General features: G+C 43.1%; 1 protein-coding gene and 1 long non-coding RNA gene across 8 annotated transcripts in view; one reads left to right on the plus strand and one right to left on the minus strand.

Moving 5' to 3' along the window:
* Positions 1-26150, minus strand: part of FLI1 (Fli-1 proto-oncogene, ETS transcription factor) — a 94558-nt gene that overhangs the window by 14092 nt on the left and 54316 nt on the right. For all 7 annotated transcript variants that reach the window (XM_074849061.1, XM_074849063.1, XM_074849060.1 and 4 more), the window contains 4 exons: positions 24616-24827; positions 15909-16063; positions 12306-12509; positions 5746-5814 (listed from right to left, as the gene is read on the minus strand). In XM_074849061.1, coding sequence (XP_074705162.1) covers positions 5746-5814; positions 12306-12509; positions 15909-16063; positions 24616-24827 — 640 coding nt within the window. The remainder of the gene's footprint in view (positions 1-5745; positions 5815-12305; positions 12510-15908; positions 16064-24615; positions 24828-26150) is intronic.
* Positions 19013-22473, plus strand: LOC141933804 (uncharacterized). Its single transcript, XR_012626227.1, has 2 exons — positions 19013-19134; positions 22323-22473. It is a non-coding gene; the product is annotated as an uncharacterized LOC141933804 (long non-coding RNA).

The following is a 26150-nucleotide window of genomic DNA, read 5'->3' on the forward strand; positions in this document are numbered from 1 at the left end:
ACGCAGCAATACACACATAAGAGAAAAGGGAAGGGAAGACACACATGCGCAGACATTGCAGCTAGCTTTTTTCCAGCGTTTGCCCATTTAACTCATTATCAGAAAACAAATTTACTCTTGTCTTTGGAAACAGCCAAAGCGCTTCCAAGAGCTTTTCAGGGGAGGAACTGCACCCCAGCAAACATGTAACCCCCACACACATGTGCAATAACATTGCTTGCAGTGCACCCTAGGCAAAAAAATAATAGCTCTTTTGCTGGGAGAAAAGGAAGGATAATGGTTACTTAGAAAGTGCTCCAGACAAGCTGTCAGGTTGAATTCAGAGAACTGGAGTCTACTCTGGGACAGCGCTGGCTCAGGGTGATCCCTTGTGAGTTGGGTTTCCTGCCTGCTACAGCTTAAAGACAACGATTCTTTGTTTCCAGTTTTTCTGGTGAAAAAACACACGCCTGCCTCCGAAGAGGGTCAGGGAGAAAGCAGACAAAACACTAACTCTGGAATTTCAAAGGAAAACAATTAAAAAAAAAAGAAAGAAAAAAAGAAAAATCCAAGAGCGCTAGCTACTGTCTCTCCTGAAATCATAAATCCCTGGTTTGGCCACACAGTCGCAATAAGAGAAGCACCAAAAAAGCCTCCCCTTTTTCTGCTAGAGAGCTAAAAATGGGATATTTCATCACCAGGCACACAAATATCATCGACAAATGTTTTAGCATGTACAGACAATTAAGAGGGCATAAAGCTGCAACTGCTTTTCCTCTGACACAACTAAGACTGGAGGGTTTATAACCTTTGCTGTGAACAAGGGGCTTTACTAACACACTTCAGAGTTTACTGAAACTGGTCAATATTTTTCACGTGACAACCTTTTAGACCTGAAAAATGGGCTTTTTGAGAGAAGAATTTTATGCAGGAATTTAAGACTATCTTCCTGCGGGAACTGTGCTTATGTGACCATGCTGTCTGTGGTCTCTTTGCCCCTCTCTCTCCAGTCCCCAAAAACTTTTCAACCTGTCACACAGAATTGTCACCAAATTTGACAAGCGGGAGAGATGAGTTTTAAAGAGTTCCTACCAAATTAAAGGGAACTTCAGGGGAAAGAGGAGAGAGATTGCCACTCTGACAGCAAGAAAAGCAGCTGCACAGACTCATGTTTTGTTAGGTGCCAGGGAATCTGCATGAAAGAGATCTTATTAATGCTCCAACATCAGGAAACTCTTCCCTAGGGGCTCACAATGAACGTGGGTACAAACGCTGTTTGTCAACAAAACACACCCCGCACCCAAACATCCTTATTGTTCACACTAATGCTTCCATAATGCAAACACAAACATGGGATAGCCGCAGACTAAATCCTTAAAATTCATCTCCTACATCCATATTCATGTATTCACGTATGAATTTCTTCGCTCTTTGAAAACGCAGGTAGCACATCAGTTTTTCCCGTGTTCTGCTTGAATTCAGGTTGGATTTATGAGTCTTTGGGCTAGTGCTGGTTTACCACTAGTCTAAGCTAGCTGTATTACCTTAGGCTGAGCCTGATGTATGCAGAGGACAGTGCTGGAGGATGAAGACCCATGCTGAATACAGCCTTTTAGTCAAGATCATACATAACCTGTAATCTGGAGGCAAAGAGATGCAAAAAATCGCTCCACTAAATTCTCACGCGTGATGCCTGGGTGTAGCCCTTATCAGCCGAGCCTTCCTTCATCCCACTCTGCCACCTCACTGCACAAATACCCACTTCCCTGCCTATCAGCACATACTACAAAGCACCGCCTACACCACACCAGACGCTCCTACATGCCTGCTTACACACGTGTAATTTAAACATCAACATGCCATGATTCCGCCTCTTTGGGAACTGCCAGCGCTATCCTGTGTGGGTTCAAATCCTGCACAGCATTTAGGCTTGCATATTAAACACGTGAGTTATGTAAACCTCAACATACTTAAAAGTACACATGGACTCTAAAAATGTGTTGGATTGAGGCCAGAATGCTCACAACCTTACGGGACACAGCCCTTTGGCCTCCTAAATGTTGTTGTATGTGAACATACTTTCCATTTCCCTATGGAAACCTACTTAAATGACACCATTCTGAAGGCGAGCAATTTAAAATCTCCATGGACTTGGGCAGATAATGTGGTCTCAGATTCTTCTCCCATGTCTCCGGTACCTACAGTAGGTCAGTCATTGCTCCAAACAGTCACGGAAAATGAGACAGACCATCTCTCCAGTGGAGCGCTGGGAGTGGGACACAAATCTTTCCATTCAGCAATGAGAGCAACCTCGTTTCATTTTCCAGAAAATTGTTCTCTAGCCAAAAAATACTGGTGATTTTCATTAGAGCAATTTATTTCTCAAAGGCAGCTGAAGACAATTTGTACCAATGACGCTAAATACCATAGTTTTGAGTGTTTATGAGGCTGAAAAGCAAAGTAGCTCAGGCAACAAGAGTCCTTTGAACACGACAAGGTTTCTACCTATCTGATCTGGGAACAAAACGTGTGTGCTTTGCGCACCAGCTGTAGAAGTTTACAGTATCTGTTTCTGCTCTGAAAGCAGTTTAACTCTCCTAAAGCAGTGCTACAGGTTCTTCTGTATGCAGAGCTGGCATTGCAGAAGAGAAGTGAGAGGGGCAGAAAATAGAAGGGGAAAAGGGAGTAAAGTCTGCAGCTGCAACCAGCCAAGGCAGTTCTGCCTCCAGAGCCACAGCGCAAAACCCGGTCCTGTGGCAGCAGTGCTGCCCTTCCTTGCCAGCGTGGGCCATGGGCCAAGGGGTGCCCCATGCCCCTGGGTGACACCGTCCTTGCTGTGGCCACAGAGCAGGTCCTGCCATGTCTGCAACAAGGTCAGAAGAGAGTAGAGCCGTATGCTGCATCTGAAACATCTGCATCTGTGTTGCAGCTGTACCTTTTTTTTTTTTTTTTTTGCCATGTAGGTTCTTTTTACAGTATGTGGATGGAATACGTTGTATGAAGCTTAGGGTAAGCGTATGCAAAGAGCATGTACTTCTCCCTGGAATTTGCACAGGAAGGTTGTTTGAATTATCTATGTGATCTTAGAGAAAGTGCAAGAAAAATTACAGGAGTGAAGAAAATCATATTTTTTTCCTATCTCTGACACGTATTGTACTATTTCATCACCTCCTGCTTTTGAATCCTCAGGGGAAGGTGGTTAGAAAAATTTGTTTGTTTTTATTCACAGGCATAGAGAGAAGAGATATTTACAGGATTAGTAGATTCAAGATGCATTAACATAAAGACAAATGTTTCATCTTTGAGAAGTTAAGGAGACAAGAAAATACTTATAAAAATATCATTATTTTTAACCTGAAATTCCTTTTCTAAAAGAATATCATCATCTTGAAGTGAGCCCATTAAAAAGCCTTAAAAGGAAGCAAGGAAAATCTTGTTGCCTAACAGACTGGACTGAGGCTGAGGAATTCCAAGTCCAGCTTTGTGTTCATCATGAGCTGCTTCTGTGATATTGGACAAGACACTTCACTCTGCCTCTCCAATTCCTTATCTGTCAGCCTGTCATGTTCACATGTCTCTTATCCTGTCACCTTATCTCATGAATAATATTTGGAGCATGAATCAGTTACAGTAGGGTCAGTTTATCCTAGAACAGTATTCAGGCATCAAATGATTGCAGAGGAAATTTATGCATTGTAGGAAGAAATGGAAGAGGAATAGATGGGATTTCAACATTTCTATGCTAGTTCTTAATTTTTATTTGACTGTCCCATGGGTGTGTTTAGTCCTTTATTGACACATGATGAAAGTACCATGTAAAGTTAAAAATGCCTAGCTGACAGAAATCAAACGCAAACTTCTGTCGGCTGCACTAAAGAAACACACTCGAGGGCAGTAAAAATGGAGGGGAGGAACGTGTTTTCCCTCAAATTTCTTTCTGCCTGAGTGACTCTAGGCCCAGCTTGCAAAGATAAAGGGTATAAAATATTCAGAGGAGTGCGACTTTACACAGGGCATTTCTCTTTAATAAAAAAATCGCAGCTTTCTTCCCTTTATTTTTAGCAACCACCTGGCCTGAGACAGAAAGAGCACAGGCTTGGATGTGCGTGGATGTTTATGGGGGAAATTGTGGAGGAACACGTGCATGTGTGTCTGCTTTATTCAAATAGGAGCAAGCCTAGCTTTTATTAATTTTAAATAGATGACTGTTAGCGTCAAAGTAGTCAGTCACAGAAAAGCCTGCACGGCTTTGTCTCTGTAATGTACCACGTTTTATCAGCTAATGCCTGTCTCAAAGAGAGAACAGCATGCCCGGGAACAGACAGCTCAAGTGGATAGTTACATGCTGGACAAAAGAAGCTGCTGTAAAAACCAGCACTGATATTGTGTCCAGGGTCCAAGACAGATGTTGGAGATGAAATGCAGCGTGGTGCGGCGAGAAAGACGTGCTGGCTCTAAGAGCAGTGCTGGTCAATGAAGCAGCCAGACACACCATGAAGCTTGTTAAACGTGTGATGTCAGTTTGCTGTAGCCTTTCAGTGAAATGGGGGGGGTTGTCTCTCTCTCTCTCTCTCTCTCTCCCCCCAGCTGCTTAAATAAAAGACTTTCTGCCTTTCCCCAGTATTCTTTGAAATGCAAACTTGTGGCTCATCAGTGAAGCCACTTTCTCCTGAAAGGCATAGAAATGTTTATATATGAGGTGAGGAAACTGTCTCGGCGTGAGAGCAGACTGCTTCTAGGTGGGTTATCTCATATGGCAGACCTGAGATTTCACACCTCTCCCAGCAGCTTTTCAAACGGAGGAGCTGAAGACAGTTCAGCGAACGGAACCAATGTTCTTGCAGTCACACAAAGGGAAAGGAAGGCCAAACTCAAGGCTCCTAGTCCTACACAGTAACTTATAGAGCACAGAACCAGATTTTTGGTCTTTAACACCTTATTTATCCTTCAGCAATTCAACTGCCTGACTGTGACTTACTGTCTTATGTAGGTAAGGGATGTGCATCATACCCATCGCACCAACTCTCACGATTTTATCATGACTGAGAATCCAGTTTTTCATTAAAAATAAGAAAAAGGAACAGGACTGTAGCTGCAGAGTAAAACCTGACAAACGTGACTGAAGGATATACAAACAACTCAAAAGCCTGAAGGAGCTTCAGGTGTGTTATTAACTTTTAAAATTCAAGGTTTCTAAGCTCTAGCTACACGATCAGAATTTCTGATAGATTAAAAATTTGGGGTTCTTTGAAAAAGAAAATCAAAATGTTGCAAAAGGAAAGTGTCAGAAAGGCACACTTGGTCCTCCTTGCTAATTGAAACTAGCTGACAGTTTCGTGAGTGGTTTTGGAAGACCTGAGTGGCCTTTATTCAGTAATGGAATTTATTGTGAGAAAATTTCATCCTTTCAACTACGAACTCACTCAGAGAGACAGTGTCTCAGCCCTTGCTACATATCTGAGATTTCCAACTGTTTTACATAAAGAACGGAAAATATGCCACCAGTTCATCAGCTCAGTAATACACAAGTGTGACAATGGCAGATATACATTTCATGCCACAGTGTTGGCTGGACAGGCGGAGACGTGATTTTCAGCATGCGGATGGGGCTGCGAATTGTGAATTACTCTATTTTAACCATGCTGGGCATGCATAGCAGATCAGAACATTTTCATGCCAAGGATATTATAAAAGGTCCAGTTTTAACCCAATCAAAAACATCATGAGAGCACAGGAAGCCAGGACATTTATAGGCAAAAGACTGACCTTCTTTGGTGGCAAGACGTGAGGAAGCTTCTGTGTGGGATGGAGTATTGTAGACCAGCAGTGAGCTACCTATAATGAAAAGAAAAGAAATTATTGCCCTTTGAATGTACTCTGCCAGTGGGGAACCATGCAGGCAGGTACAAAATGCTGTCACTAGGATCTAAAGACCAAATTTTTCAGACAATTAGGCACACATTTTCTATGATGGAAATGAAATTCTTTTAAAAGCTTGGTAGCTGCGTGTCACACATGTGCTATTGTTTCCCCACTTGCCAACCAAAATAAAGACATTTGCTTCCTTCACTGAGCGCCTTGATGTCCTCCGTTGACAACTGATATAAAAGGGTGGAGTAAATTTACACAGGTACAACATCTGTCACAGCAGAGCCTCTAGAAATCATGGCACAGATTGTATCACAGGAAAAGCAAGAAGCTTTTCTCTCTCTAGCTGTGATAGAGAAATTTCCTGTTTGAGGAACGTCCAGTAGAAGCGACGTGAATTGCATTGTCAGGATTTGAACATTTTTAGAGTGTCACATGCTTGGTTTTGGGCCAACAGCTGCAAAAAATCTCACTGGTATTCCAGCATCTCCCATGCTTTGTGAAGTTTGAAAGTAGCTTTCTTGCTTCAGAGTGGCCTTTCCATCCAGCCCCACTTGAAACAAAATTATTCAAGAGAAGCACAAAAAAGAGTCATTGTTTTGCACAGTCTATGGTGGAAATGTTCCTTTCTAAGCATTTGACTTTGGTTCTCCTGCAAACTCTCCTGGAAATGGAAGAAGAGGCCCTGTGAGGTCTTGGAAGTCAGCATGTAATACACATTTCATGGTTGTCTAGTTATCTGTGTTTACCCTACATAATCTAGGCTCACCTTTCCTACAGCTCTTTGAAAAAGTTTCCACTGCATTAGGCAGTGACACTTGTAACAAGGCCCAGGGCCCTTCTTGGTAGGCACTGACGTGAACTGGAGCAGGGCAGCAATCTCACCATGGATTGGTATGGAGGAGAAATGCTTTTACAGACACTTTCTGCTATTCATGTCTACACATCCCTCTAGTCAGTGAGATTCTGTCCAATTTAAGATACTTGGTCCTAAGCAACACACAGCAAACAGTATAGATTTGTGTATATGCTGTGCTGCCCCTGAGCATCCCCAGATTCTTTGGCAGGGCTAAGAATACCTCTTTTGCAGGTACTATAATACTAACTGATTAGGATCTTGTGACTAAGCCATATGCAGTCTCCACATTCCTCTAATCCACATGATCCCAAATAACACTGACCTCGCTTGCCCCTCAGTAGTTTTCACAGTATGTCTTGCTTTCCTGTGAGAGCTGAGGATTAGGCAGTTCACTGCCAGAAGTAATAGCCATTGCAGGTGCTGGATCTCACTAGCCCTGTGTTCCTGTGGTTTTCTTTTCTTCCCCAAATGCAAACAAAGCCAAAGACGTGCACAAGCCAGCATGTACACAGAGGTAGAAGGTGTTGGAAAACAAATCCTACTCGTAGGGAGTGGAGGATGGATGCTACCAGATGCTGCAAGACAGGGGATGTTTCAAAAGACCAGGATGGATAATGTGGTAAACTAGGAGGTAGAGTTCAAAGGGATCCCAAGGGTACCTTGACTGTGAAAGCTGCAGATAGCCAAAGCAATAGGCTTGAATATTTAGAGAGATTGGCTGGTCTTTTGCTGCTGCTGGAGGAGGAATTGCAACATCTTTGTCCACCTTATTCATGCTTTCATCAGATGGTTTCTGGCTTTGGCATTTCTTTCTTGAATATCTGTGGGGAAACTCCTGTCCACCACTCTCTCCTTTTCAGGTTATTTGAAGTAGATCCTGAATGCAACGCCCAGCATAGCTTGCCCCCGCCAGACAGGGAAGTGCTGGGGAATTCAGAAACACAGTTTTCTATGACTAAACAGGCTGCAAATGCCTGGTTGCACTGACTGGCTGAGGAGGTGGGGGTGGGGTGATGAATGGCACTGAACAAGCCTGTATGATCAACCTATAGCTACTTTACCCTAAAAAATGCAGCCCAAGCCACTGGAAGGGGACGGTGCCTCCCCCAGTTTAATTGCTAAAAGTTCTCACCTTTGCCCGACAGTCTGAGGTTTCTGGTGGGAACACCACAGAAAAGGAAATGTGTTTCCTATTAAGGGTTTTCAATGAAGGAGGAAAAGAGAGAAAGCCAGAGACACAGATCAGGACAGAGAGAAGCAGACAGACAGAGGCCAGTCTGCTCCCTCCCTTACTCGTTCTTGGGCAAAACCTTGACTGCAATGGATTTTCGTTTTGTTCTTATCCCCCCTACCCCTCACTGGGTCAGCAACACCTTAGATTAAAAGCAGCTCTTTCTGGAAACACTGGTATTATTAATAAAGTGCAGGGCTATTCTCCTATAATTAATATTAAACATGTTATCTTATGGTTTCCCCTACCTTTTCCTTTCTTCTTTTATTTCCCTTACATTAATTAAAGAGGAAGATGGAAAAGGACTGAAAAACAGAGCAGGAGAGGTTTTTTCACCATAAAGCCTTCCTTTTCACAAGGCAGCTCATCTTTCTGAGATGCAGGAACATCTTGGTTTCACAATCTTGAAGTCTATTTAATTTGGAAGACTTTTTTAACCTCACCTTCTGAAGGCCATGTGGCCTTCCCTCCACGTCTCCTGGTAGAATCAGGGTTCTGCTGCATTTAGCAGTATAGTTTTGTTTGGCATTAATATATGGCTCAAAACCACAAAGCAGTTTTCTGCTTCTGCTTCTCACCACAGTCTCATTCTTTCCCCTTCAGGCTCTTTTCGTTTGTACACACCACACACAACAGACCCCCCATAACTGAGGAGGAAAAGGATGGGAGGTGACAGTTCAGGCTTCTTTTGATGTTCATCCCAAACATAGCATGAAAACATTCAAATCTCCCTTCCCACTGCCTACTGGCTGACAGGAGAAGATTCACCAGGCAGACTGTGTTTGAAAAAGATACCGGCACAGCAGTCAGTCGGTCTGGAGTCCGAAGGTGCAGGGGGGCGAACGAGAAGAAGAAAAAGACAAGGCATGGCTTCACAATTTTGGAGAGGATAATGGAAGAAACACTTAAAGACAGATGATTGTTTTGGGCGGATGAACAGTAAGTTCCCTGAAAAAACTACTGGGGGGTGTTTTGAGAGACTCCAAAGGATAGAGTGCGGTGCAGAACTGGGTTCTGCAAGTCTGAAGTCTCCTAAAGATCAGAGACGTCTGAATTCCTGACTGCTTCAGTAGGTTATGGAAACAGGAAACAACTGCACGATTCTGATCCAGACCCAAGTTTTGCCTGAAGACTAAAGGTGCTGTGACATGAGTTTGGTTTAGGCTTCACTATGTTAAATAGGCTCACCTGAACCTTCTATCTCCAAAACTAAGATTGAGCTTTTGTTGAGGTCTTGCAGATGTTACTGGTTTATTTTTCCAATCTGAACTCAGATGTTCCAAAATAACGTACTTCATAGGCAGTTTTAACTCCGATCAGGAGTATAAAACATTGAAAACCTTCTGAGGAAGCTAATTTTCATGGGGGCTCCTTGCCTGGCTAACAAACAGGCTCAGAAAGTTCAGATCAGGTTTGTTTCTTGGAAAACAAACACCAAAGTTAAGGATTCAGTAGTCATCACATATCCAACTTAACATCCTGAAAGGACAAACACCTTTCAAGAGAGATGTAATCTAGCCTAGAGATCTGCAATTCCCCAAAGTTATCCTGGGTTTTGTTGCCATCACGTATCCTCCACCCTAAGCAGGAGCAGAGCTAGATGCCTCTGAAACAAACAACCTTGCAAAAGGGGAAAATTAATGAAAAAAGACCATCTCCCTATGGCACTGAGCTCAGAGGCTCGGCACTAAACATCCGCTGGAAATCAGGCTGGAAAAACAATAAGCTCCTTTCGAAGGCGTTACTCCGTGAGGGAGTTAACCAGCAATCCAGAAACCAGACTGTCATTAGGCAGCGCTAGGAACAGCTGCACGGAAAGGAATGCTCTTCAGAGCCTGCCCGACCTCCACTCAGACAGGAGCTTGCTTTAATAAGGACAGCACTTTCATGACGTCTTAGAACAGCCCAAGGGGCTGAACAGAGCAAAATTTATAATCATAGAAGTTGGGGATGGACCGGGATTGAATTCTCCTTTCGTATGCATCCATGTAAAACTGGAATAACTAATTTGTCTGAATCCAGCAAAGTTGCTTCAGTTTTGCACTAGCTTAATAGCACAGAAATCGCTGTAGGCATTCCCCTGGCAGAACATTATATTTTTGTGATTACTATTCAGCATGCATTGCAGCAGCATTTCAATGTTGCAACTGCATTAGGACTCCGTTGTGCTGGGTCTTGAGAGACATGAGACACAGTCCCTGTTCCACAGAGTCACCATCTCAACAGGCAAGACCAACAAAAGGCAGGAGTGCCAACTCCATTTTACAGAAAGCAGAACTGAAGCACGGAGGAACTGAGGCAAAGGTTTATTCCTCCTAATTTCAAGCATTTAAAGGCAATGTGTGAACTAGGGGACTACCATCCTGAATTTCAACATGCCCTCTTGCTTCTTTTCTATAAACAGAGACCAGTGTGACCAGACTTCTAATTTAGAGACTTCAGGTAGGTAGGATCAATCAGGAATTTGCTCCTGAACAAACGGACAGCAGCAAATGGTGAAGGTGGCAATTGAATCCAGGTCTTCAGGCTTATGCTATGAGAGCAAGAATGTGATTCCTCTGATAAGTCTCTTTGAAATCATCAACACCACCTAACACTTGAGGCTGTCACTGGAGATGCTGTCTGGAGCTAAAGCAACAGAAGAATTCAACTCTTCTGCCAACCTTTGCAAATTCAGCCTGATTCTTTGATTCCAAAACCATACAACTCCTGCTTCGTCTCTCTCTGTCAATTCTGAAGTCTTATCAATAAGACAGTTCAAGTGTCTCTCTTGAGTATTTATCTTGTGGGAATTTAAAAATATTTCCGGTTGCAAAGCGTCTGATTTGCCCAGCCAAAGTCAGCAGGTTTGGCCAAAGCAGCACTGGCTTCACAGAACTGCCTTATGATTTCCCGTAAAAGTGTGTAATTCTGTATGCAAACCTTAGTTAGAAAGTTAGTTTGCATCTGCAATAATCAGCTCTCTGATGATGAAACAGGATGAAATTTGCAAATTATTTTGGATGGGAAATTATTTTATTGTGAAGTCGCAAGGGACAAAAACTGTTCGGATCCAACAATTCGGTTATTTGTTGTGAATCATTTCCTTGGCTCAACTTCTCAAAAAAAAAAATAAAGGTGGGGCTTACAGAGGCACCCATCTGTGATCTAATTCTTGTCCCACTGTAATCTGTAAAACTCCCACTGATTTTCAGAGGCAGGGAGAGACCAGTGCTGAACAGCTTTGAAGAAACACCCTAAATAAATGCTCCCGCTGCTTCACTGCACTGGCCAGATGGAGACATTCTTTTTTACGTCACAATTTGATTTCCCAGTGGAGAAAATACACTTTTTTCTTTCTCTCCCTGCCCTCCCACCTTGCTTTATGGCACCTTCTCCTGATTTTTCAGTCCTCAAATAATTATGCTCCTACAAGAGCTGTTTCACTTGAAAAAATATTGGAGCGTGTAGGATTTAGCTCCAGTTTTCTGGCCTCATCATAATGCAATTATTCTTAGCACACCTTTGTGAAGAAAGGAAATGCTTTAACCTCCATTTTATAGATGAGGAGGAGACATTTGGAAGCTATGGACATGCTCATGGTTGCACAGGAAGTCTTAGAAAGGTCTGAACCTAAGACTCCCAGCCTCAAGAGCGTGTGCTAACCGTAAGGTGATAATTCCTGTTTGGGCTGCTGTGGTATGCGTTTCCAGGAGTAGCTCAGAAGACTGCTCACAACTTTTGCTGAATACAGCAAAAAGGAGTATTGAATCCATCACATACTCTAGTCTGGGACAGCGAGTAATGATAAAGAGGTTCAGCAGAACTTGTTCTTTGAGTGCTAGGTCATTTGCACGACGTCTACTTCAGCACACCTATGTTTGGGGAATCACTCTTGTATTTTTTCCTCTTTCCAACAAATCTGGACCTCCAGGAACATTGAAAATCTCCAGCTCTGGCCAGTTGTGGATCCTATTTTGAAACAGTCTTTACCAGAAGCCTTAGGGGCTCTAACTGCAGAGGAATAATTTGCCCGTGACACATCAGTTGATGTTTGGTTTAATCTCCATAGCAAATTTATGTATCTTTATCATGTAGCCACAGATGTTTTTATTATCTGTAAGACTATCTAATCTTCTTAAGAGTCCTGCTCAGTTCTTCAACTCCCTGATAGCACCAGTAACTCCATCTAAGTTAAAACTAACTTTCCAACCCAATTTTTATTCCTCCCTTCCTTGTTTGCTCTCTCTGCTTGCCTTTCTCTCTCATTTTTCCCTTGTCGGTGCTACTATTTATCCTACAAGAAGAGCCCTAGAAGTTCTGTACTCATCGCAGCTTATCCTATCAGCATGTCACGCTGGGGCTGGGATGAGTCAGGGCAATACTTACTTTCCCTGAGGTAACTGAGGTGAGACAACAGAACTTCTGTGTTGTAGAGGGAGGTGGTTCGGAGGAAGTCATCCTTGTTCATTTTGCAGAGCTCCTTGCCATCCATATTCTGGAAGATGGTGGTGTCAATCTCCATTAATCCATACTCCTTTATAGCCCATTCCAGCCACTGGCGCACGTGTTCCTGGGTCCATAGGGTGGGATCTGGCAGAAAAGCACAAAGGATGGTAACACTATACACAAGCCTCAAGTCTCTAGCACTCACTGTAGCCCAGTCAAAGCATTAACCATTGTTTCCACGACCAAATGTATTTAATTTACTGATTCCAATGCATTTTGCCAAGATGAACAAGTACCGTGCGCATAAATTGATCACGCTGACCCACTGGGAGGGAAAGTTCTCTTGATTGTCTCCTACCTTCCCGACTCTTATATCTGTGCTTGGGAACAATATTAGTGAAATTCGACTGTGATTTTTCACCCTCTGGGAGAAAGCTTCCAAAAGCAAACTCATCCCTTTGAAAGGGTATGCTTGTCACAGCTTCAGTTCTGCAATGCTATATAATTACATCAGTGCTGTATAAGTCACACCATCCTTTGCAAGTGCCTTACAAAGTCCCAACAGATGGCATTTTAAAGTCTGAGGATGGCGGTATTTACGGTCAGCAAAGGGACTCTGAAAAAAAATATTATTGCTTAAACAGAACAGCTTGCCATGTATCTCTGAGTCACATTTGTTCACCCTGCTGGCGAGAACACAATTCTACCTCCGCTAGCCCTGTAAAACCAACACAGCTATTGGAGGGCAATGTGGATTTTATACTGTCTCATGCATCATTATCAACTGTCAGCAAAGCTCCAGCTGTGGAATCTTTATTACTGGCGATGACGTAAGAGAGAGATTGAACCCGGCTGGAGTTTCAGACCCCATGGTGATGGTTTGCTGCATCAGTAGTTAAAAAAAGAAATCATCTTTTGAGTTTTGAAAAGAGCATTAGATCAGAAAGCCCCAGCAAGAATTTGTGCCACGATACTGCTTTTACAGAGTCATTTTCAGTGCATATCTGCATTTTCAGATGTTTCCTGTGCTGCTTCTCCCCATGTATCCCATTTGAAAATTTAAGCTGCAAGTTCATGTTCCATTGCAGCTGGAGAGGATTGTGAAGTCAAGCCTTAACTTTGGAGACGTTTGATCTGTCCATCACAGCTGGTACATTCCTCTAAGATAAACCTCAAACACTTCAGGTCCTGAGGCAGTTGAGAAAATGGATCAGAAACATGCAGCAATCACACAGCTGGTAGCTTGTGCTTTGGGTAGGGACAAGAATTGCCTCTGCCACATATTTTATAGTGTTTAAAATAATTTCTTGGCCCAGGACTCTAAACTGTGTGTGCCTAGGCTGCAGGGATCCCTTGATACAAAAGACCAGGTAGTGGTTGTACCTGGTACGTTCCTGGGCAGCTGAGTTCCAGAATAACAGCATGAAATGGAGAAGTAAGACCAAAAATTATTGAAATTATAACTGTGACGTTTCCTCACTGAATTTCTAGTAAAACCAGATTGCTTAAAGTTGTGTTTTAAACATGGAACTTACATCCCTGTGTCTTTGCGAGTCTGCTTTAGAAAAGAAAGATGGATTTCCTTTAGAAAAGAAAGATGGATTTCCTTTAGAAAAGAAAGATGGATTTCCTTTAAATTTTGGCAATAGCCAATTTAAATTCTGCTTTCTAAGCACTGGCAAAAGACTGCAATTTCACAAAGCAAGTATTCAAGGGGGGATTCTTTTTTTTTTTTTTTAATTGAAAGAGTTATCTGTCTTGAGTTTTGAAAAAAACCCCAACATTTAGAGGGCATAGTGAAGTTGTGGTCTCCCTTTAAACAAACACTTTTGAATTTCAGATATTCTTTCAGCCTTTTTATCACTTCCAAAGACATTGAATGGTCTCTGAAAAACTGCCTTCTTGAAACATGGCTTAGAGTTCATTATTATTACTATTGCAAGCCTAATGTGACATTATTCTTGCCTATCTTCACCCTAATGCACTATAAATCTTTACTCTGGATTATATTAAAATTTCCAAATCCTTTCTTGGATGAATTTGGCCTCATATCCTGCAGCCAGAGATCTGGGATGATGTTCATTATTGTCTTCCAAAGTCTGGTAAATCACTGTTATTTCACAAGTATCTCAAGGTTTTGATTTGTGGATGCTCATGAGGGGGAAGAGAGTCCTTTTTTTCACTTTCCTTCAAAGAAGAGATTTTAAACCTTCTTTTCCACTGAGGGCACTAAAAGTCATTTTCCCTATTTCTACAACAATGCTAAACTTTAGCCCACCCCGGGTCTTTTTAAATATGTGTAAATAACATGGTGAAGAGCAGGATAAATGTTCCCTCTTGACTATCTTTAATAATATAGTGACTAGTTGGTATCAGCTAACACCTTCCTAGGCAATCTTGACACTGAAATCATATCTGATGCTGTCACCAATTAGGTTAGACAGTCTCTCTAAGCAGATCCTAACAATGGCTTAAACGGTACTTTGAGATTTGCTGTCAATCTTTTATTGGCTTCCCTTCACTACATTCAGTTCAAGCTTTTCCTTTTCATCCTAAATGGCAAACAAATGCTTAGGAATTGTCATCTGTTCATGGTCAAGCCACGATCAGAAAACAGAGCTAAATTCCACAAGTACATTTCTTTCTGCCAACAGTTCATCTGCTTGAATCAGCTACAACCCTCAGTGAAACCCTCACAACACTGGGTGAAAAGCTGCACCCCTTGAAATCAGTGGAAGTTTTGGTACGTAAATTGGGCCAGGACTTGGCTCATGATATCTTCCTTGCTGGAAAGTTCCTGGGCTAGCCTGTTTATATCCATGGTGTTTGTAAACTTCGCAGGGAAAAGACTCCCTCTCATTCCAGGTTCAGACTTCACCGGTTGCCTGCCACAGCAGCTCTTGTCCTTGACTATCCAAACGCATCCTGCCAATTTCAGGCTGCAGATGTGGACATCAAATACAAACAGAGAGCTGGACAGGAATGTTTCTGTGTAACAGTTTTTGGAAGGATAATGTAGTTCCTGCAAAATATAATTTTTCTGGGTTTCTACTTCTAACAAAAAAAATGAAAACAAAATAGCTCATTTTGAATCAATATGACATGAAAGTGCATCTGGATCCTGCAGAGCATCATGGGAGTTATAATTTGGGTTCACTTCATGCTTGTTCTTGCCTATGAACTGCACTCTTTGATCATACCACGCATGCCCCAGGAAGCACTGCACATTCTCCTCTAACACATGACGGGAGATGGATTTGGTTCAACACACCAAAACAACATTTCATTCCAGAACAAAAAAAAAAACTAAATCAAACAAGAAGCAGCACTAATTATCCACTTCTTATTCTGATTCAAGGTAGAACATATGGTGGGACACGGGAAATTCCCACTAGCCAGAAACTCTGATATTTTCCTTAATTTTTACATGGTTTATAGGAAAGATAATTCCTCAGAGAGTGGATAAACAAGCCTTATCTGTTTGGCTGGATATTTAAGACAATGCAAGGAAATATGACACAAAGAGTTTGATGGTGGTGGTACCTGCTGGGACAATGACTCTCCTCTCGTTGGTGGTCATGTTGGGAGGAGGCCCGTTCTTCTCATCCATGTAGGTGCTGTAACTCATTGGGTTGGACTCTGTCCCTGCTCCGACGAGTTTGCTGCATTTGTTCACACTACAGTCTACAGGGGACTCCCTGAAACGCGAAAGGAAACAGATGACTTGGCATTATTATGCACCTTCCATCCCTGTTGTAGCAGCAGGAGGTTTGGGTTACAGAAATGGTAAGTATCCTGAAGGTGAAAAGTTAAGGGGAGTTTCTTTACATGTGGGAGAGGCCATTCCAGGCCTGTCACATGTCATAAGGTGATCTATGAATCACAGGTCTCATGGACAGCATCTCTGATAATGAAACCAGTTGGAGGAAAGTGAGTTGGAGGTGCAAAGAAGAGTGACTTTCAGACAAAGGCAATGGTAGCTGTAAGGTCATACTCAATACCTTCTGAAATACCAACATTCATGAGACAGATAAAAAGCTCCTATCAGGTAGGTTTATCAGTTACACCCCCCCACTCCCCCTTCTTCCTTTATTGCATTTTAGAAAACCTTCAGATACAGCTTGATGATTCTAGGAGCCCTTGTTGGACTGTTTCACTCTTGCATTGTGTTAAAAACAACCCTGCACACCTTCCTTCTGTTGTAATGGAGCCTATCAATTGACAGAATGGCTGTGCTTCTCACCTCAGGAGCTTGGGCATTTCTGCAGAGCTAATCAGAAATACAGGTACATCCCTCTTCATTTCATTAACAAAGAACACAAAATACCCACACCAAAATGACAGGACAGTCACAAGAGGATACTGCAATGGTACCTAAAGAGTCTTCTTTATACAGGGCTGAATGTAGCTGATCTTGTCTGTTCTTAACAGTTAAACAGTCCCAGGCTTGTCTACTTACTTGGATAGGAAATCTAGAAATCTTAGGTGCCTTAGGCATGAGTCAAGAACTTCAGACCACAGAAACTGTGTGTGAAAAAGGCTCTGGCTCCAGTTTTACTTCTGAGGTGGTGGAGTGATGAGGAGGGAACATTTAGCAACTCAGGTGGCACTGTGCTAAGACCTGGACTACATGCAGACCCTTGGCAAGCAATAAGCTTTCTCTGTCCTGCTCTGGGAGAATTATGAGCTTCCAAACCACAGATAGGGAGCACAGATTTTGTTTTTCTCCAGCTGCAGTAGTAACTCATGCTTTTAGCTCTAGAGGTCACTTAAAATACCAGCCCACAGCCTGCCACAGGCAGACAGCACATCCCAGCCCTGAAGAATGTACCAGGGAAGGGCAGCGTTGTTGCCCTCACCTTTACAAGGGCGAATTAGCTGCAACCTCTATGCAAAGTGAGCACAGAGCCCATATCCAGTGCAGTTTACTCCACTGCTTTAACTGCACAGCCGTCCTTCTTCCCTGCCAGAAGCAAAGTGGCCTGGGAGGAAACCATTCGCTGAAGGGTAAGAGCTATGACAGTGCACCAAATCCCACCCTCTGAGTTCAGCTGGCAAGACTTCCAGGTTTGGACACTAAACAAATTTGTTTCTTAATCTGAATGGGGGGTGGGGGGAGGGAGAAATTACTGAAATTCACTTATCATGGCTGGGAGATAAATGCTCCACCGAGATATTCTAAGGCAGATGGTAATTTTTTCCTCATGTCTTGCTGAGGGAATGTTGCTTGAAAATGGAAATAAGATGTATAACTTACACATGTTCGAATTTAAGGTTTTACTATTTCGCCTACTGTTTTTCCAGGCAGGGAACCAAAATCCGCCTTCAGAGAGGCAAACTGCTGAAGGTTTAATGTCCCCGTGGCAGTCAGAGGAGAGTCTGAGCAACTGCAGGGACACGAGGGTTTTCACGGGGAATGTGATCATTTCTAACTTTCTGTTGAAATACTCTGTGTCAGGTGTTAAATGCTGCCTGTACTGGCAGAGAAAAAACCCTGAAGCAGCACAAAGGATCTTATTCTTTCCTGAGGTACAGGCTGTCCTGAGAAGCCTCGGTGAAACGCCGAGAGCATCCGTGCTTCAGGGTGTCAGACTCTGTTCAGCTTAGTGCTCACCGTCCCCGGGAGGTCACCGACCTCCTCCCCTGCCCTCCTGGAGACCAGGAGCTGCAGGCAGCCCAGCTGGTGGGGCAGACTCAAACACACACATCCCCACGTACGGATTCCCACCTGCCTCTGGGATGAAGTTCTCCCTCCTTCAGGACACAACAGTAACATTTTCTAGCGCTGGCACAGCTACCTGCTGCCTAAGGTCCTTCTAGGGGGTTCACTCTCACCCCCCTGCTCTGTCGTTAAATTTCCCTGGAAAACAACCTATTTTAGTATGCACTATTTATGATAAAATACATGTATAGTGCTCATACAGAACAACAGGATATATCCAGACGCTCAGAAAATAATAACATCTTCTAAACAGCTTACCTGCCTAGGAGTATACATGCTTTGTGTGAAATAACACACGTGAAAAGACCACAAGGTCCTTGGCTGTCTCTACTCTCTCTGCTAAGTATCGTGCATGTTCACATGACCGATACAGCAAAGTAACCAAAATAACCCCAACACTGTCAGATATCTCCTCGGTGGTTTTGCGATGATTTTTCACTTTGCAGACTCTTGGTTTGGCAGTTAGACCCTGCCTATCCTCTGCTTTGCCCTGTATGTCTCAGCAGCCAAAACCAGACAACCAAGTATCAGAGACAGATCTGAAAAGAAGTTTTGAAAAGAAGTTTAAGGGACTGAGGTGCCCTTACCGACCACTGATTTGCCCCTGTGGGAAGAGAAGCTACTCTGTTAATCCTGCAGGACATGACATGTGCGCCGTGTACCTGACAGGGTTGTGTCTGCATGGCTGTATAGATGCCTCCCTTCCCTCTGAGGAATTTTTCAGGATGGTTGGATCCAGAGCTAACCCCAGTGGAAATCTGATAGCAGAAGGACAGACGTAACTGGGAATAGCATTACCAAAACTTAACTGGGCAGGAGACCAAACTGTCCTTAAGAAAAATACCATGAAATCTTTAGTGACAGCAAGGGGGAAGATCCTTATTTTTGTGTCCTCTGTAACCCAGCACTTCCTACCAGATCCAAACGGAGCCTTTTACTGGGAAATGAGACAGCACTATTGGACTGAATCATCTTTGCAGCTCCGGGGCGCCCGTTCCTGCACTGCCCCAGCCTAAGATGAGGGATTTAGCAGTATCCCAGCAGAAGGTAGGTGTAGCTGTGGGCAACACAAAGAAGAATTCAGTGTGGGGAACAACTACAGTATCAAATGAGAACAGGGAGCTGCAAGCCATGAATAGTGTATTCATTGAATATAGCTCCTTGCTTAGTTCATGCATTACCCACAAGCAGACTTAGATTTATATAAAGATTTCCTCATTATTTGAAATGGTTTGTGCAAGGGGATTTCAGCTGCCGGATTAATCCTTGACTTTTCACAGAGACTTCAGACTTTCAAGTGGCTACACATGCTGGACTTGCTCAGGTTCTGGGCAGAAAACATTGTAGATCTACTAAGGTAAATGGATATAGACTGCTTTCACAAGATCTCTTAAGTATATTCACTGTGGCAGTGACAGAGTCCAAGGAATATGAAGCAGTACTCATTCCCACTGTCCGTCCAAAGACTCTTCGTTCCAGCAGCTCCAGTAGCAGTCTCTGGGGATGCCAAGAGCTTGGTGTTTTGGGAAAGTTTATGCTAGACTGGCCAAAATGGACAAGCAGCTAGCCTGGCATTGACTAATAAACCCTCTGTACAGCTTCAGCCTGTGTTCCAGATACCTGAAAATAAAGCAATTACTGTCCCAGGGCCTCTGTCTAGGAATCACCTTTGGCTTTCATTCGAAAGAGCAAAATAAGGGATTTCAGTGATTTCTGAACCTGACTCAGCTGTGGTCAGTGGGATATTTCCTCCTTCTTTCTATCCCTTTCTTCCTATTTCATTCCTCCTCTCTTACCATATTCTTTTCTTTTTAAATTCGCCACTTTTTGGTCTAAGTCCCCATTTGGTCTTCTCAGCTTTAATCTTTACACTTGAAATTAGGTTTTAATTTTTTTTTTTTTTTTTGGTTCAGCGAAGGAAGTAGGAACAGACATACTGTGATTCTGCTTGTGGTTCCCTCTTACAGGCAGGGAACAGAGCTATCAGGGCAGAATCACATCTCCTCGACACTTGAATCTAACTGCGCTTTAACCCTGCCTCTCAGCCTGCTCTCAGGAGGAGGTTTACACTGAAAAAGATTGTAAATCTGCAGAAAGAAGGTGCAGTTCTAAAAAGGGTGGGAAAAGACATACAGGTTACAAAACTCAGACTGCATGAGGAAAGCACAGAGGCTCAGTAGGGTCTAAAAGAAGCGTGTTTATCACATACAGGTAAATGCAAAGAGCAGGTAATTGCACAGTCTGCTGCTCTGGCTGGGACTCGAACAACACAGTGAATCCCACTAGAGGGCTCACACGCTACTTAAAGGGGATTTTTATTCTTACAGGCATCATAGATGGTCCCTTTGTTTTGTTTTGAGAAAATTATTGTGGCATAAAAATGTTCTGAGATCCCTGAACTTTAGCATTATTTTAATACTCTGAAGCAAGAGACTGTCTCCAAAGCATTTTCAAAGCACTGACTTCATTATTTTAGCTAGACAAAATTCGTAACAGCAGTTGGAATTGCACAGCAAAGTTTGCCCGCATCTGTGCACACATCCAGCACATTAGAATATTCTTTCACCTTTGAAGATCATACAAATTTTGTAATGTCTTTTTAAAAATCACCCTCTGAGTTTAGCTACAAATGCAGATCTGTAGCGGTTCAGTAAACACAGTCAAAATTTGGAACATCTGTTGTTTGGTTCACTTTTTGCATTTGGGATTTATGCAAAATATAAGGAAAAATCTATTATTAAAATAGACTGTAAATTGGATTAAACTTTACCCAGCATTTTTCTAAATAATCCTCCTCCTTTATTCATTGGAAGGTATTTTGGTTTTTAAATATAAATTATTGCATTTATATCACAAAAGCATCTAAAAGTCCCAACAGAAATCCAAGCCTAGTGTGTTGGGAACTGCACAAGCACGTAGTAGGAGACAGATCTTCCCCTGAATGGATTTTAAGTGAAATTTTAAAAAAAGACACAAACCCAGCAAAGAACAAAGATTGCAAGCCATGCTTCCCGTTCCTGAATGGATGCACAGAGAGAGGAACGACATACAGAACATCTTACAGTAAACCCATGGAAAAGCTGGACTTCTCTTTTTTTGTGCAACGGGTCAGTGCTACAAACACAAGACCATTTCCCTTTTGCAGTGCCTGAGGGGGTGTAAGAAGCACAAGGATCTTCATTTTTCTGTGTTGGACTTTAGCTGTCCTGTGTTTGGACACTAACCACTGTGAAGCACGAGCGCAGCACTGGGTTTTGTTCTGAGCAAGCAGCTGTCTGTGAAGCCAAGGACAGATACTGAGGCCACATGCTGCATCCAGGTCTTATAATACTAGAAACTTTCACAAAATTTCTACTTCTGAATCTTGCAATAATACAGAAGTCCCATCTTTTCCCCTAAGATGTAGATCCCTGCCACTGCCTGAACACCCCCTATACACAGTTAGTATGCAGTTATCTGGGAAATTCTTTCCAATTTGGGAGTAAACCAGGAAAACCTGACATGGAGTAGAGAGCTGGTCAGGGTTTCCATGTTGTTTAGCCCTTGGAGGGACAGCTCTGCAAACCTTGGAGAGGTTCTTCAAAGACCCTTTCTCCCACCCTACTGAGGACCGAACCAACTCATCACAATACACCTCACAGCAGTCAGAGCTGTTTCTGCTTGTTAAGAAAAAGAAGCTGGACATTGTCCTTTACCGTCATCCAGCTCCCTCCACTGTCAGGTTTCCTACAGCTTTATCACAGAGTACACAAACCATTCTCTCAACAAGCCAAAAATACTAGTGCTTCAAGTACAGGTGAAACACAGAATAAAGGCTGCTCCCTCTAATGAGGCAGCTGGAACCCGGTAAGAGAGCGTGCTTGAAAAACAAGAGGGAGAAGGAGAGGCAGAGAGAGAGAGGGAGGGGGAATAGGTTTTGTTATTCAGTCCACAGTTCAAGTTAATTTGTATTGAGGTTGGCGTTTGCCGCTCAGATGGTGTGTCAGTTTTGCCAGGCAGCTGATGCCAGCGGAACAAGCAAGTGGAGTGGCCCAACGCGTAACAAAGAACTGTGATGGACGTGTGGGGAAAGGGCTGAAACTTTGCCCTTGAATAGGAGAAGAGGATGGATAAGTCGGACGAATGTTCTCATTTCTTGGGTGGACTGGAGCTCTTGTGCTAACAAGTTATCAAAAGGCAAGGCTGGAAGCTATTTCAGTTCTGACACTCAAAACAGTCTTTTTTTTTTCTAACAGGTTGGGAAGTTGTTATCCCTCTTTTAGAGAGACTGAGGACCCTTAGTTTCTGCCTAAGAATCTTGTAGTCTGGAGCAGGCCCATAAAGAAGGATTTCCTTTTCGCCCAGAATAAACATTTCTGGAGGGCCTTCCTCCATGGGTATCAGAGCACTTACAGTGGTTAATGAATCCGTTTGTCAAAGCAGTACTATTTTCCTTTCTTTGTGATCAGATGAGGAAATTGTAACACAAAGATCACAAGGGAAGGGCAGCCCAATACATTTCATTCCCAAGTACACGCACTACATGTACAATGAGGATGTTACATAGACTTTTAGACATCCAAGTACACACACGTGCAGAATCTACACAGAACACGTGCTTACAGGACCTCAAAAGCACAAATATATGTTGCCTGTGATGGCTCCACGGATGTGACAGGACAACTTGTTCCCTTGGTCCTCCAAAATTTCCTTAAGTGAGACAGACAATGAGAGAAAACACTCTCTGTGTGTTGGTCTGACACTATGGGTGTGAGTAACTGATGCAACGCTACAAACAGCTTCCTCACATGATCATGGGAGCATGTTGCCGGTGCCATACGTGAGGCTGGTTCTGCCACCTCATTTCCGCAGGATGGAGAGGTCAGGCCTGCACAGCACCACGCACAAGCCTCGCTCATTCAGTCAGGATCTCCCTCTTGAAGATTTTAGGGATAGCTTAAGAGTAGCCTTGGTAGCCAAAGGTAGTGCTCGTGACTTCCCAAAACCCACAACCTGCCGGTATTTTCAAGATCCATTCTTCTACCTGTGTTAAGCAGGGATGGTGTTTTTCAGGAAATAACTAATTTTCCCATGTTTCAGCCTCAATTCTGAGATTAGAAACGCTAGTGCAAAAATCCATGTAGTTCTTAAGAAATCCAGAAATGATACTAAGGTACAACCGGGGCAAGATCAAATTCAGTCTACAAATGATCAACCATCAAAGACCAACTGACGCAAAGACCTTTATCTTATAGCAAAATCAGCATCTACTGTATACTTACGAGGAAAAAACCCATGCTGCTGTTTAAAGTATTTAACACCATCGCTATAGAAGTCTGAAAGTGTGAGGCTGCTTTCTTTTTCAAACTCTATACTTTGCTAGATTCTCAGAAACCAGGAAAATATGCTGCTACAGAAGCCCTAAACTAACCCTAAAAGAAAAAAACTTAATTGTTTAAGTGGTCTGTACATTGTACATTTAAGTGGCCTTAACATTGTACAAATGTTAGAGATGTTTGTGACTTTGAAGTTAAAATCAAATTTAAAATGAATATGAACTCTAAAACTTAATGCTAAAACATAAGATAGTTTTTCTTTATTACATATATTTAAAACTGAAAAAAATTTAACATTTCCACACTTGAAGATTTTGTCCAAGAAGGTGAAATTTTTTCCTAGGCTTTGGACTTGTAGAAATGTTTTTAAAAGAGACAATCGGAGCTGCGATAATAAAATGTTTTCAAGTCTTTGAATTTCTTGTTGAACAGGGAAATGATCCATGTCCCCCAGCTCTAACTACAAATGGTGGGGGGCAGGCCTCCTACCTCGTTGGCTACAAGGTGTAGAGGATCCACCATAACCAGTGTCCCTTTGATGATTAACATCACTGCTCAAATCTACTCCTGAACTCTCCTTTTCACCAGTGGTCGCATATATTCACCCAGAAGAGGTGGGTATATGCCTTCTGTTTTGTTACACCTCCCAGACTGCCATAAAGGACCTCAGTCTCCTCTTTTTCCCTTCTCCATCAAATAGCTCTCCAGTCTCGTACGGTTGCTTCTGCCCTGGTGGAGCACGAATCTAGTTACAGATGTGTTAAGAGGTGCCCTCCAGTGAAGCCCATACAGTCCCCTAGTGCAGCTTTCACCAGCTTCACTCTGGAGCGCTGGTATAAACACCGACTGTTACTGCACGACCGACTCCATCTTCAGGAGCCCCTTGAACCATGGCACATTTGTGGGATGCTGAACCAAGTGATGAAATGTATAATTTACAACAGCGTTTGCAGCATGAACTCTGTCCTGGCGGTCTCATGTCCCAGTCTGTACAGCGTTCATGGAGACTGGTAGAAGATGCATGCTGTGGAACTGCACGAGCAAGGCCCTCAGGGTGTTCAAAAATGAGTGACAAAGGAATTCCAGGGGGGAGCAGAATATGGTCCTACACAAAGAGTGGAGTCTGTTGATATGCAGGACAAAAGCGCGAATGGATGGCTGGTGCTTTGCTTTTATTTAAGGCTCAGTAGATGTGGGAAGGGTCTTTCCTTACCTTGATCCATTCATGTGGTCATATTCCCTTTTTACATTGACCCGGACGGGCTGATTAATCCACTCCTGCTGCGGAGGCAAAGGGTTGATTTTGTGCGGCTGGCCATAGTCAGGGTTCCCTGAGGCTGTCATATCTGCCTTGGGGAGGTGAGTGGCAGCGCCGTACGTGGAGTCAAAGAGGGACTGGTCGTCGCTTACCACCGACAGAGCCTCCTGAGGAGAAAAAAACACAAGTGCTCAGAGTCATGACTAAACTAGTAACTCCACTCTTATTCTCTCTTTGAGCTGGTGAGCACCTGCAAGGGCCCCACAGCTGCCCAGCGCTGTCTGAAATTGCCATCTGCCAGGATCGCAGATTGAATCAGATTCTTTGGGGTCCATCAACCCGTATGCAAAACCGGTGGGTTGCTTTGCTAGCTGCTGGGTTGCTCAGGGTGGGGCACGAGTTAAGGTTAACTTGACTTCTGCAAACAGTAAAGGTGGCTGCTGGGTGCTACATCGTTCTCACCGCTTGCTGTAAGCAGCTTCATCTGCAGTTTCACAACGTTACCTGCCCACCTGCCTGCACTTGCTGGTCCAAAAACAACCAGAGAGATATGAGTATGTAACATTTCTGGAGTGTCATTTGAAGGTCTATACATCTTCTTTCAAAGGGTTTTGTGTGGTGTTTATATTTTGAGGTTACTAGTGAAGGAGAAGCAGTCAGTACAGGTCAGAGTTATGGGTGTTAGCGGTGGGATAAAAAATGCATTACTTTACACTTTTTATTTATTTTGTGGGAAGTGTAGGACTGGTGAGTTACCGAACTGTGCATTTCTAGAAATGCTTAAAAACAGGAAATTGTTATCCTTTTTTTTTTTCCTGCTGAAACTCCAAATGTTGACAAAAAGTTTTGACTATCAATTTCCTTGCGTTGATGCGCTTGGGTTTTCTAAATGAAGCGTGCCAGGCTCATAAAGGCTTTGGCACAGTCCTGCCTTATTCAAAGTGCATCTGACAAGGTCTGCATGTTCTTCATGGAGCTAAGTTAACCACACATAACACAGCTGCCATTATGGCTGGCAAGCCAGAAACTGAGCAAGGAACCTCCCAAACTAAAAGCACACACTACTTTAACGTGAGTTAATGGAGCAGACCTCTGAAACAAAGGCAGCAGCAGACTCACCTACTCTGTGGACCCAGCATTCAAAAGACCCGTGATGTTGATGTGCGTGCAGCGGTGGGTTACCCGTGAACATACAGACACTGTCTTTGCTTTGAAAGCTGGTGTGTTGCTAAACCCTCAGTGCTCAACATTCACAGGACACAGTCCAAATCGTGAACTTTTCAAAATAATAAATGATTGCTCTCTCCCCGCCTCCCCCCAGTAGTCGTTTCTGAGGTTAGTTTTGCAAATTCTTCCATAACCAGGGAGGGAAACAGAAAATCTGAAAACATAGAAAAGTGCAGCTGCTGGAATCCTCCGGTTACACAAGAATCTAACTGCAAATCAGATATTACCAGGCTCATGATATCATCACAAAAAATGTCAATAGT

The sequence above is a fragment of the Strix aluco genome, chromosome 23 (genome assembly GCF_031877795.1).
Source record: "Strix aluco isolate bStrAlu1 chromosome 23, bStrAlu1.hap1, whole genome shotgun sequence".
Taxonomy (NCBI): Eukaryota; Metazoa; Chordata; class Aves; order Strigiformes; family Strigidae; genus Strix; species Strix aluco.